A 13,104-nucleotide genomic window follows, 5' to 3' on the forward strand; every position below is an offset into this window, starting at 1 on the left:
GCTGGGCTTCCTCAAGCGGGACCGAGGTGGGCCCGGGGCCCCCCCTCAGCCCCGGGCGGGACGGGGCCCTCCCTCTGCCGCGGGTCTCCCCACGGCGAGGCCGTGTGGGTGAGGCCCTGACCATGCACCTCTGCCTCTCCCCAGGGGAAACCATCCAGGGCCTGAGGAGCAGCCTGCTGGCCGCCATCGACACTCTGTCTCGGGTGGACTCTTCGGTGGCCGTCTCCTCCGGTGGGGAACTCTTCCTGCGCTTCATCAGCCTCACCTCTCTGGAGTACTCGGTAAGAATGGCAGGCCCCCGCAGCTCAGCCGTGGTGCCTGCTGGGGAACCCTCCAGCCTCACAGCAAACATCGCTGTGTTTTCCAGGACTACTCCAAGTGCAAAGAAATCATGATCGAGCGTGGGGAGATATTCCTCAGGAAAGTCTCTCTCTCGAGGAACAAAATCGCCAAACTGTGTCATCCTTTCATCAGAGATGGTGCGGTAAGTAGGCCGAGGCAGGGTCACTATTGTTCTGTTGCCCTGCTGCTTGCAGTAATGGAAAAACAGAAGGGGGAGGGAGTGACTTTTATTAACATTCACAACAGCCTTGTCTGATGATGGCTTCTGCAAGTACACGGGCATGACATCACCCATCGCTCTGTTAGGACCCATCTCTGCCACCTAGTTCAGTTTCTATGCAATCCAAATTTAACTTACGATGTACTTCTAAGAGGTGCTGAGGAGTCACAGCCTCAAGTTTGCATTTAAAGTACTAGATCATCACCCCTTGGCCACATCGGGGCTGGCCGCATAAAGCCCAGCTCACAGAGTGGTTTGCTGTCCTACAACATGTAGAATACAAGCAGTGTACATTATTATTTAACATTGATAGACAAAAGCCATGACACAATTAACAGGGTAAAGGTTGCCCAAAGCTCAGCAAAAAGTAACATCTGATTATTTCTTTCTGACAGCGAATATTGACACATGCCTACTCAAGGGTGGTCCTCAGAGTGTTAGAAGCAGCTGTTGAGTCAAAGAAGCGATTCAGTGTTTATGTTACCGAATCACAGCCAGATCAAGCAGGGTAAGTACTCATTAATTTGTGTTTTATCTTGGTTAACAGGGTAAGTTACAGCTAGTGTAAAATCTGTCATGCCTTAAGAAAAGCTGCTAGGCTTGTTTAGAGCCTTTTAAATGGTAACCATCACTAATAACATAATATTATTCTGGACAAGTAAAAAAAAATATTGGCAAGTAATCTCCCATATTATATACTCTAATTACAGTGTTATTTCGGTTTTCCTCAAAGGTTTACAAACTTTCAGTCAGTGCTAGGCAACCTACGGGGGAGACAGCCGATTTCTAGTTGTCTGCTTCAAAAGTAGGCTAAAATAATCAGTATTATCTTAAGCATAGCAAAGTAAACCATTTAGCTAACAATGTTGTTTGAAGATGCCAAATAAAGTATATTATTGAGAGCAAGAGAGCAAGCTTTCCCTCTTCAGACCATACACTGTTGTATAAGTGAAGTAGTAAATCCTGCATACTGGGTAATACATGTTGCTAACAAGTCTTTCACTAATCAAGGATGTTCAGCCAGGTGAAGTATATACAACTTTCCAGCTTTACTGAAATAACGTCCAGCAATGTTCCCCATTCTTTATTACTCGTATCTTACACCCTGTTGATGGAAAAGTTGAGACCTTTTAGGTAATCTGTCATCGTAATAATAGTTCACTGACTCATCTTTCTGTAGCTGTAATTCCTGACTGACTTGACTTTTGTTAGGTTTGTTGTAATCTGTTTCCATTTCTATACAATAACTTACTTTCTGCTAGAGGGTACATCATAAACCAAGACTACAGGCAAGGGAACATGGGCATTCATGGTTTTCAGTCTTTCAGACAATATCTTTCTAGCATTGTCTTTAAAGAAAAGAGTTTTAAGCTTCAAACATGGGGGTTTTTATAGGCAAAAAATGGCAAAAGCGTTGAGGAAACTGAACATTCCCGTGACTGTGATTCTGGATGCTGCTGTTGGGTAAGTCTGATCCTTAAATTTTAATATTTTTTCATCACAATTTTATTTTGACGGTGTTATATGTCAGTTTCCTAGAAGCTTGTTCTAACTACAGAGGTTATTAGTTTGTCATAGTCATCAAACACGCTAAACAAGTTACACCTTTAGGTGCACGACTAGGAGAACATGCCTGCTACAAAACAAGTGTTTGATGTTTGTATATTACAATGAAAAGTGAGTCAGGCCTAAGTGTAGAACTTGAGGATATCTGTAAAAAAAAAACAACAACCAACCTGAATTGCTATGCAAAAAAGGCTACTTTTTTCCTAATTTGTGTATTTGTTATCATTTTGGGGTTTCTTAAGCTATCAATGAAAAAGTGAGTCAGGCCTAAGTGTAGAACTTGGGGATATCTGTAAAAAAAACAACCTGAAGTGCTATGCAAAAAAGGCTACTTTTTTCCTAATTTGTGTATTTGTTATCATTTTGGGGTTTCTTAAGCTATTTGCTAAATTACCACTGCTTAAGTCCAAAACATGAGAAAAGAACTATAATAAATCTGAATGTCAACTCTTGCATAAGTGCAAAACTCCCAAGAGACTGCCTCCAAGAGAATACATACTCTGCTTACCAAGGCACCTCTAATCTAGGGAAGATAATGGCTTGAACTGGACAAGCCTACAAGTTCTGTTTAACACATTAAATCTATTCAAATCACCTAGGTGATGGCTTTCTTTTTAGATCTGTATTTTCAATTAACAGAATGCACTGGAGGGATGTAAAGAATGGGGGATTGCATGATGAGCATCCTATGTATTTGGCCAAGGTTATCACGGTGCAGTTACACTTCATTTGTGTAGTCAGTACCTGATCACAGGTGCCCCTGTTACTGTAACTGAGTATCATTCCTAGTCGGATTTCAACTTCTTCCAGCATTTACACAATTGCCAAGGTCAGGTATGGCTAAGCACATATGGTCACTGAATATTCCTGCCCAGGAAGCAGATGAAAGCTCACTCCAAGGATGTGTAACAGCACATGGACTTACATAGGTAGTTGAAGCTAGTTCAGAAAAGTGAAAGACTGTTTGAATTACCTAATTTCTGTTATATTCAGTGAGTCATTTGTCATATTACCCAGTAAGACTTGGATTTTTTTCCCCCTTTGAACAGCTACATTATGGAGAAAGTGGACCTGGTGTTAGTTGGTGCTGAAGGTGTAGTTGAAAGCGGAGGCATTATTAACAAGGTAATAGGTAGTGAGTTTATTACATCATTCTGTAAACTCTAGACTTTTGAAGTTTGGTTTCTGTGAAGAATTCAAGGCTTTATGAAAAATTTTTCTATTTGGACGTTATCCAATAAATGTCTATTTATTGTTGGAAACTGGGCCATATTATGTCACGCTAGCATTGTCTGCATGTTGTTTTCCATCTATCTCTACAGATTGGCACGAATCAAATTGCTGTGTGTGCCAAAGCTCAGAATAAACCATTTTATGTGGTAGCAGAAAGTTTCAAGTTTGTAAGACTTTTCCCTCTAAATCAACAGGATGTCCCAGATCGGTTTAAGGTAAGAGAAATTCAAATTACTTCTTAGCCAGTTAAGAGGCACACATACATGTCTGAATAATTTTCATCTAAGCATGTCTCTGTTTACCTTTGCTTTGCTATAGCTTACTTTATGTAATATGGAGTTTCTCCATGTTAGTCACATGTCAAACAGCCATAATTTGTTGTAATACTAACATTTAGTTCCTAAAGCGGTTCCTTTGTTTCTTGCCTCAGCTGCTCCTGTGTTCCAGTCAAATCAGTACAATCTGTAGTTCTGAAGTGTATTTATACATAAGATAAAACAACTGAGACCAAGGTGGCACCAGCCTATGCCTCATTTTAAAGCAACCGATTTCCTTCAGTTTTACCACAAACATCTGTTCAAAAGTATAGTACTGCTCTTGCCCAAAAGAGTTTTTAACTTGCAGTTGTATAACTAATGGTCTCTGTTTCTTTCTAGTACAAAGCAGACACTCTGAAAACAAGTCAGAATCTAACAGAGGAGCATCCCTGGATTGACTACACATCACCATCACTAATTACATTACTGTTTACAGACCTTGGTGTGTTAACTCCATCAGCTGTCAGTGATGAACTTATTAAACTGTATCTGTAACAGAGGACTTGAGATACAGGATGTATCATCTTCTTCAATGGCTATCACAGTTGAAAGAACTTGGAAGATGATACAAGTTACATGGACATAGTAAGGAGACGACATTATAAGGGTTAATGTAATTATCAGCCTTTTTAAAGCAAAACATTACATGTGGGTGGACCACTGTTAAAAAAAATCCAAAAGTTACTACAGCTTCTAAAGACCGAAAATAAATTATTTTAAAGATGGGTGGAGTATTTTGATACTGTAAAATAAAATACCTTATGGTGTATTCAAACTCATTCAGGGGTATGCTGTTACTTACTGATATGTGGTATGTATCTGAAAAAAAACAAAATGAAAAAATGCACAAGGCTGCTAATGGAAATCTGCAGCTTCTGCCATACCTTATGAGCAGTGCTTTTAGCTTTGTTCTTAACTGCGGGCTTGTTTGTATGTCTTTACGGATGCCAGGTCTCTTTACGAAGGGTTTAGATCAATTCTGTTCTCTGCATCATTATTTGTTACAAAAATACAGTTTTATTGAAATAGGCAGTATTTTAATGTAAAAGTGTGGTTAGAATAACTGTCAACCTTCAGACTCCTAAGTCAGCAACAGCTTCTGCTTTGAGTCTACTCTGGCTGCCTGTTAGTCTCTTCTCAAACTCTTCTTCACTAATTTTTCCTTTTTTTAATCTTTTCAAGAGTCTTGTGTCATTCAGCAGCTCTTCCATATCCTCATCTTCAATATCAGAGCCCTGTTGACAGTTGGAAAAATAACAAAATAAACACCACCAAAAGGCTTTCATTCTATACAGCTGACCACAATAGAAGTTTACAACTTGGATTTTGCCAGGATTTTCCAAGCAGGAAATAATACTCCATTTCTACCTAGGAAATTAACTCTCCAATACTTTTTGAGAACTGGAAAAAGCAAAGGAGGGGGGTGCGGGTCAAGTACTATCCATCATCATGCCATACTACTGCACCTCTGAGAAATCACAATCTGTGCTGGCAGCATTGGAGTACTGAGAAGTTGTTTTAGTGTTTGGCTTTAAAAAGCTTCTTTAAGACCTTGACAGGCAAAGCTTAAAAAAAATTACAAAGTTAAACTTAGTCATTAATTCCATCAGACTAAAATCCCATGGCGCTCTGCCATTTGAAGGTATGTACCTAAGCTACAGTAATCACATGCAGTTAATAAAACAGGCAGTTTACCTCTTCATGCTTCCTTTTAGCTGTTACTTTCTTTTTCTTCTCCCTCTTGGCTTTCTGCTTTGACCAGGCTTTGTTCTTTATAAATTTCTTTTTCCCTCCATTTTCCTGTCTTTCTTTTCTTTGTTGTTCTAATTGCTTTTGTCTCTGTTTTTCTCTATTTTTATCCTTAAATGAAATGGAGTCTGTATCAACAGTGACTGGAGTAAAGTCTGGAAAACATTTTCCTCTTAGTTCAGGCATCTTTGGCATTTTTAACAATGCAAAACCTTTGGCAAGGCTAGCAAAATCCAGATCTGTTAAAATAAAGATTATAAAGTCAGCTTCCTGCTGGATAAAAAGAAAATTTCACTTTGCAAGTCACAGAAAACAATATCTTACTGTATTGTTTGCATTCTATACTTAATACTAGTAACAATACTAAGTGACTTTATTTATGCTTATCTCAGGTTTGGTCAAACTTGATAATTAAACATTTTCTCTTGAAAAACAATGAGAAACATGTTGCTTGAAAAAAAAGAGGAGTTTTGTCAGAATCTGATGCTGCAGAAAGTAACTCTGAGATCAGGAAACAGTAGTTGAAGCTTGTGGACAGTAATGCTAGTTTTTTTGCCAAACCAAATACTGTCTTCTGAAAAGAACGGTAAAAGATACCAGATTCCTGCTGGGAATTACCTTTTATTCGGAAGATCAGATTACATTCATGCTTGGCATAGGCCTGGACATAAGACACAAATGCTTTCATCCCTTTCTCAAACACTGCCCTGTCAGCTAGGGCCATAGACTTCAGTTTTGGAAGAAGATCTAACACATTTGTCTGTGGTTTCATTTCCTGCATAGGACACTGAAAACCAGAAAAGAAACAGAAAACCAAAAGGAAAGGTTCAGCTCAACAATTTAAAATGCAATATGAAACTTCAAACACACACTTCTTCCCCAGTTTATCTTGAGTGAGCTTTGAGCCACTTTCCTGCTACTACTTGGTCATTTCAACACACTAGTTCACCATTCAGCCTCACACACTGTTGTCCTAGCCCAGAAGAGTTTGCACACTGCAGCTCAGGAGAGGTGACATCTTCATCATAGCTTGATAAGGCATGAATTCTCATTAGCAGGCCTCTACAGAACTTATACAAGTAATCCCACAAATGCAGGATCAGGCACAGGAAATTATCAGAGTTCAAAATAAACAGCACAGAGGGTATAGCATATAAACTGGTGGTGGCAGGGTTGGGGGTAGGAGTGTAAGCTAGCACTGCCTTTCAGTCTACATACCCTCAGAAATTAAAAGCCTTCCCTTACTTGATGCATCACATGTTCCTATTACAAAGTCAGTAGATAACACTGGGAGCAATCATGTTCTAACAGGTAGTTGCACTTGGTGATTAATAATTTTTTTTTTTTTTGAAAGACAAGGTCTTGTCTTTTTCTTAATTGTGCATTGCTGCTAAAACATTACCTACGCATAAGACCTTAAAGTTCTACAAATTCTGATTTCAAAACTCCTACCAGTAAGCTTGTCCCCTTGCCCTTTCTTGCTTTGGGGTAGAATAAGAGTCTACTAACCTTTTGGTTGATTGAGAGAAAGGTAATGTAAGATTCTTCCATGGGAAGCAAAAATACAAGTGCACTGCCTACATTGCCGATCCGTGCTGTTCGACCACACCGATGCACAAAGGCACTGAAACAACACAACACAGAGCTAGCTTAGCAGGAGATGCTCAGTCTGACTTTAAAGTGTTAGACAGCAAAAGGGCAAATCTTGTGGAATGGAAAATGAAATACTATATACTTTTGAACTAAACCAACAGGAATCAGTAAATGAAATACCAGAGACATGTAGCAGTCCCTTCAATGTACCAATGTACCCTGAAAAGCTCTCCCCACTCTCATCTCTGTTCTCATTCACCCAGGCATCTCACCTCTTGTTATTTCTTTGATAGTCTCATACTAAGCCTTACACCAGAGTGCCTCTAAATATAAGTGGCAAACATGCATTTGACTTGCGCACATACAACACAAAGTCATTTCAATTCACAGGAGTTACAACAAAAAATGCAGTGTTTCAGCCTGCCTTGTTCATGCATTATTTTGTGTGTTCACTCAGACCAACTTCCAAGCAGCGATTACATGTGTTTTCCACAGCTGCATGTTCCCAAATTGTATCTGAACAGTACAATAACATGACCACAAGTAAAGTAAAGGTTTTTAAGATCTGAAGCTGTACCTCGCACTGCTAGGTGGGTCATACTGTAAAACCCAGTGTACTTCTGGAATGTCTATGCCACGAGCCATCACATCAGTGCAAACTAAAATGCCACTAGGAAGAGAAAAAGCGTATTTTCATTAAACCGTCAATTGAGAAGAGCCAGTCTCCCCCCAGCTGTGTATTCTGCATCTACATGGGAGAACGAGGAACAAAACATTTTAAAACATTTGTTTTTTGAAGAGAGACCAAATATTATAAGGTAGTTGCAGTTTTCACCAACTAAAATTCTACACAACATTATGCAGAGTAATGTCGTTTATATTACAGCCAACATATCACTAAGAAAAAAAAATCAATTCCCTATTACAAATTCTATTTTTAAATTACCACTGCATTCACCACAGCAGAACATAATACTATAAATGTTTTAATAAATGATGTAAAAGACTGACAGTTTTCAAATGCTATTTTAAACAGTTGTTCTTCCAGTTTGTTGGTAATTATTTTTCCTATAATATAAAATGCTAAAACTCTGGTTCCATGCAATACAAAATTACAGCTAGTGGGGCAAAAGTCTCTTTACTAACATCCTGCAAAGCTGACAATACTTTCCTGCAGGTAAATAACAGCATTATGTTGCCATATTCTTCTTCATATACTAACAAAATAGTATCCTGGGTTTCCTATCTGGTTACCAATCAGCAGAAGGTTATTTTTGCTACCAGTTCCCTATTGACGACATGTTTATACAGCAAGGCTAATGTGTGGCTGTAGCATGTGACAGGACAGTGTGTCCAGTTAAAATAGCAGCACAGACAGCAGCAGTTAATGATGGGCTTCATAGTGTGTGCGTTCGTCCAGCAAGCGCACTGCAAACATTAAAGGGTCCTGGGCTGCAGGATGTCCTAAATCCATGTCTCTGCACCTTCCCTGCTGCCACATGGATTATCTAAATTAGGCTGGACATGCTCCAGCCACATTTTCACTTTGTTTGTGATATAGTTTGAGTACTTAAGCATAGTTTGTGTTGTTACAAATGCATTAATTTCTCTCTCATTCGATACAATAGCACGCTTAGGAGTCAGCGCTTCTGATTTGTATCGTGTGCTACCTTGGCTTTGTAAGCAGCTAGTAGCATCCTTCTCCTCAGCACACCACCACTCTTCTGCACTTAAGAGGCCAAATAAGATTGTCAGACAAAACTACATATCCCCTACTATTTCTACTTAGCCTATTCATATGTTCTTACCCTGGGAGCTTCCGAAACTCAGTAAAAATCTTGTTACGCTTGTGTTTCATTTTCCCATGAATACTCATTATTTTCACTTGTTTAATTAAGGATTCCAAAGCCTTCCCATAGTATTCCACACAGGCACACGTGCTGTTGTGATAGACAGACATAAAAGCAAAAGATTATGCTGCATTTTTCATCTAGTTTAGAGAGTCAAACTAGAGTGGCCTGAGACCTTTCAAAAATATACACTATTCCCTATTTTTATTTAAAGTATGTACATCATTCTTACAATTAACATATAATCACCTATAATGCCCTACTTTATTAAACAAAACAAACTTCTATGCATTTTTAAAGTTCAACACAATCCTGATATGAAGCAATGACCAATCACTTTTTAGGCACCATACTCTACAAGACAGCTATTAAAGTGAATCACTTTTAGAATACTTGTGCGCTTGTCAACACAGGACACAGTTTTGGAATTTAAGTAATAAAACACCAAACTTTTCACAATGAAACACAAACAGAATTACCTGAAAAAGACTAGATGTTTTTCCTGTTTGTGCTGACGAAGAAAATGTACCAACTGATTGAATTTTTCATCTGCTTTGCAGATCTATGTAAAGCAAAACAAAAAAAAAAAAGGGGAAGAAAATGGACTTGATACGAAGTGACCTGCTCGTTTCCTCCATTCACTGGGCACTGCCAAATGCCTATGGACATAATTTCTTAATACTGATCATTTGCACCACAGTTCATCATGTGGAATATTACTCTTATGTATCTTGTTTCAAGTAAAAACAAATATTTAAGCTCCCAGTCTTCCCATCCCAGCCACAATCTCTCTCCTGAAGTGGTATCTCAAGTATCCCTCAGCCACTTCTCTGAAATTGCCAAAGTCTGTTCCTATACCCATTCACTAAAAGCAGGTCAAGGAGCCACAGCACTGCAGCTAGTTTGGGATTACAACAACTCCTGGGCAGCCAAACAAAACTCACAGAGCAGGAAACAACGGGGTTGCTAATTTAGATGTTTCTCCTTAGCTTGGTTACTGATGTTTGGAGAACCTGCAAGAGCTTTATGTCTTTGAGACTTCTGGTTCCCCTATTAATGTGACCCTAACTGGCCCAGATTTACAAACTTACTGATGGCACCAGGGAAAAAGGATATGGAACAAGAAACTATTGCAAAGCACAGAGGTTCACACCATATAATAGAGGTTCACACCATATAATAGTTCTCCAGGCGTGTTGGAGTTTTCTGTGTGTTGTTTGCTGCCACTCCCTTCTCTTTCACTGAGATGCGGACGGGATTCCTGAGACCTGCTCTCACCAGATTCTCCACCTCTTGAGTTTGAGTTGCTGAGAACAGACCTGTCCGTCTCTGCTTGGGCAAAAAGTCCAGAATGGTGTTTAAACTGCAAGTAAGCACACGTAAAACATAACTGTCCCAAGACTTCCCTCAGAAAGAAGCTTAATCATTGAAAGTAAGAGTTTGTAAACAAAGTAGCTTTTGTTACAGAGTGCCAAGTATATAGCATCTTCTGTTGAGCTAATTGTCTTAACTTTAAGAGAAAAGGGACATCAATGTTTATTTTTTGAAGTGTTTTAAGCCATTCTAGTGCATAAATGATATTTAATCAAGCATTAATACAACATGGCTATTATACATTTAAAAAAAGAAATTGTAAACTCTGTATTCGTCAAGGATCCAGTTTTCCTGATTCTCTTCCCCTCTTAGCAACTGCTAATTTGCTTAGCAAATTCTACAGGGCAAAGAGAGGTAAAAGAACAAAACAGAACAAATCTAACTTTAGAGGTCATTGTAGGCCACACTCATGCATATCAATCCTATACGAACTCTTTTAAAACTTCACAAGCATTACTAGAATTTATTACTTAATTACCTTAATTAAATAATTACCTTGCTTCAAAGCCCATATCTAGAAGTCTGTCTGCTTCATCTAATACCAACACATCAAGAGACTTCACACAACTTGCTAGATCCAGCCCATCTGCTTTTCTTCTGAATAGATCCTCCAAGCGGCCTGGTGTAGCTACAATGATGTTTCCACTGTTTGTGAACAAGACACATGGCAATTTTGTTAACTGCAAAGTAAGGACTTTGGGGGAGCTGCTAACGTAATTATCACAGCACAAACCTGCGCTCAAGTTGACTACATTCATCAATAAAACAATTTCATTTTGTCACTTCTAACTGTATCCATACTTCAGTGCCTTTCAGACACTGTGTTGATGGGAGAAAAAACTTATAAAGTTTAGAATATGATCAGCAACTATGGATAGCAACTATCGGCTAGAAGAAATACTTGGTAGCTCCATGCAAAAGCCAGTGGCAAATATGATGGCTTCCGAACTTCATCATTGGTATCAGCACCAAACAGTTCCAGCAAATTATTCACCAGCACGGTCTCAATCTCACTACAGCCTACTGCTAGTACAACATTTACAAGAAAGAAGAAACTGAAATATTCAGTGAAGACAGTTTTCAGCTCACCGTGCTGTAACTGTTCTTCAAACAGCATGTAACTGTACCGATTTCACGTCATCCTTTCCTATCGTGTCATTATGGCGTATCTCACTCAAGGAAAAGTATCCACAGTCTCCTCAGCATATACCCTAACATACACTCATGCACCATCAAATTTTAGCACCAGCAAGACCAAAGCCCGAATTTGAAAATCCTAAGGACAAGGAGAAAACCACAGCTGTAAGGAATTAATAAAAATTATTGACAAACAGCTCACCCGTGTTCTTTAAACTTTTCAACATCTTCCATGGGATTCCTACCACCAATTAAAAGAATCTGACTAAAAGAATAAAACAGAAAGATTTAGGTCATTTTAAAGTTTTACTAGTTTACGAATGACAGAAGTCCAAAGCAAAAGGAACCATGGTAATGACAAGCCTGAAGTTCACTCACCTAAACGTGGGGAAGTGTTTTGTGAAATGCGATAGCACTTCGTCAATTTGAATAGCTAATTCTCTTGTTGGTGTGATAATTACAGCTCCAACCTGCACATGAAAAACAAAAGGAATTTATGGAAAATAACAGACTAGAAGAAAGATTTGGCAAAATTCTCCCTTACAAGCTAAACAAATATGAGCCATGTTTATGATCCTAGCTTTAGATAAAACATTTCCCTAGAAATACAATAAAGTATAAAAAATAACACAAAATATCTGTGAAAGAGGTATTATACCAATTTGCAAACCACCTCTGTTCAAAGAGCAGTACTTAATAATGATATTTAATAGCAAATAACAGCACAAGTTCTCTGCACACTAAAATGTATTCAGTCAATAGATGCTAAAAAGCATTCAAAGACTTTTGTTTGCAATATTGTATTTGACATTTTAAGCCATTTTTCTAACAGCTCAGAAACCTGTTTTGGTCATGTCAAATAAGCAGCTGTACCTAAGTGCAAAGAAAGCACCCTGATATTTATTTTCAAGTTTTAAACCATTTGTTGTTACTGCTATAAAGCGCTGAGCACAGAGTCACTTCATGTGTATGCAACTTTCCTTATTAGCACTTTTCCTGAAGCCCTCACCTCTTGTTGACAGATCATAAAAATATACTCAAGAACTGAGTAATTTAATTTTACCTGCATTTTCTTTAATTTTTCTTCCCGTCTGAGGAGAATTTCCAGGATGGGAATTACAAATGCTAAGGTTTTGCCACTGCCTGTTACCTGTGAGAAGGGAAAGAAATCAGCCCTCCCTCAGCTCCAGAGACAAACCAAGAAAACCTCGAGCAAGAAAAAGAACTCACTGCTTCTGCAGCAACATCTTTGTTGTTCATGAACAGTGGAATGGTCGCAGACTAAAAAAAGAGAAACATCACACGAACACTTGAATTAGCGATGGTGGAAGTAAATCTCACAGAGGCTAAATCCCCAACAAGAGACATCAAACCTCTCTGTCCACACTACCCAAGCTGCGCCAGTGCTGGGAAGGACAAGGGCAGCGACTTCCCTCGCTGCTACAGAACCCAGTGACTGTTCTGACCTGCGGCCTCAGGACTGTGACCAAGCCCACTGACACCGACCGCACAGCTCGTCCCTAGACCAGCACGGGCCGGCCCAGGCCCTGCCGACAGCGCCCATACCCTCCATCCTCAGGCCCTACCTCCGCGCCGCTGCCCCGTAGTCCCATCCCCGGGACTACCGCGGGCCTGGGGCTGGCGGGGAGCGCCCCCTCACCTGCACCGGGGTCATGCGGGCGAAGCCGAGCTCCCGCAGCGTCTGCAGCACGCCCGGACTCAG

The 13,104-nt window shown here is 39.5% G+C and overlaps 2 protein-coding genes across 2 annotated transcripts; one reads left to right on the plus strand and one right to left on the minus strand.

The window, feature by feature from the left end:
- Positions 1–4: 4 nt before the first annotated feature.
- On the plus strand, positions 5–4,299 carry EIF2B1 (eukaryotic translation initiation factor 2B, subunit 1 alpha, 26kDa; the record flags this gene model as incomplete). Its single annotated transcript, XM_010291290.1, has 8 exons — positions 5–26; positions 145–281; positions 368–484; positions 958–1,070; positions 1,958–2,026; positions 3,178–3,253; positions 3,451–3,576; positions 4,018–4,299. Coding segments are annotated over 8 exons (816 nt in total), but the record flags the coding sequence as incomplete, so codon positions are not given.
- Positions 4,300–4,675: 376 nt separating this feature from the next.
- Positions 4,676–13,098, minus strand: DDX55 (DEAD (Asp-Glu-Ala-Asp) box polypeptide 55). Its single transcript, XM_010291289.1, has 14 exons — positions 13,042–13,098; positions 12,612–12,662; positions 12,445–12,531; positions 11,760–11,851; positions 11,584–11,646; positions 10,740–10,889; positions 10,044–10,233; positions 9,350–9,432; positions 8,829–8,960; positions 7,598–7,690; positions 6,937–7,051; positions 6,046–6,214; positions 5,374–5,666; positions 4,676–4,913 (listed from the first exon to the last, which is right to left on the minus strand). Exons 1-14 carry the CDS (start codon positions 13,054–13,056, stop codon positions 4,752–4,754), a joined length of 1,695 nt encoding a protein of 564 aa, XP_010289591.1. The 5' UTR covers positions 13,057–13,098; the 3' UTR covers positions 4,676–4,751.
- Positions 13,099–13,104: the final 6 nt, after the last annotated feature.

This window comes from Phaethon lepturus, unplaced genomic scaffold (assembly GCF_000687285.1).
Source record: "Phaethon lepturus isolate BGI_N335 unplaced genomic scaffold, ASM68728v1 scaffold16557, whole genome shotgun sequence".
Classification (NCBI taxonomy): domain Eukaryota; kingdom Metazoa; phylum Chordata; class Aves; order Phaethontiformes; family Phaethontidae; genus Phaethon; species Phaethon lepturus.

Coding starts and splice junctions, on each gene's coding strand:
- DDX55 (XM_010291289.1), bottom strand. Junction 12,532..12,611: donor AAGATGTTGCTGCAGAAGCA/GTGAGTTCTTTT, acceptor CCCTTCTCACAG/GTAACAGGCAGTGGCAAAAC. Junction 4,914..5,373: donor CTAAAAGGAAGCATGAAGAG/GTAAACTGCCTG, acceptor AACTGTCAACAG/GGCTCTGATATTGAAGATGA.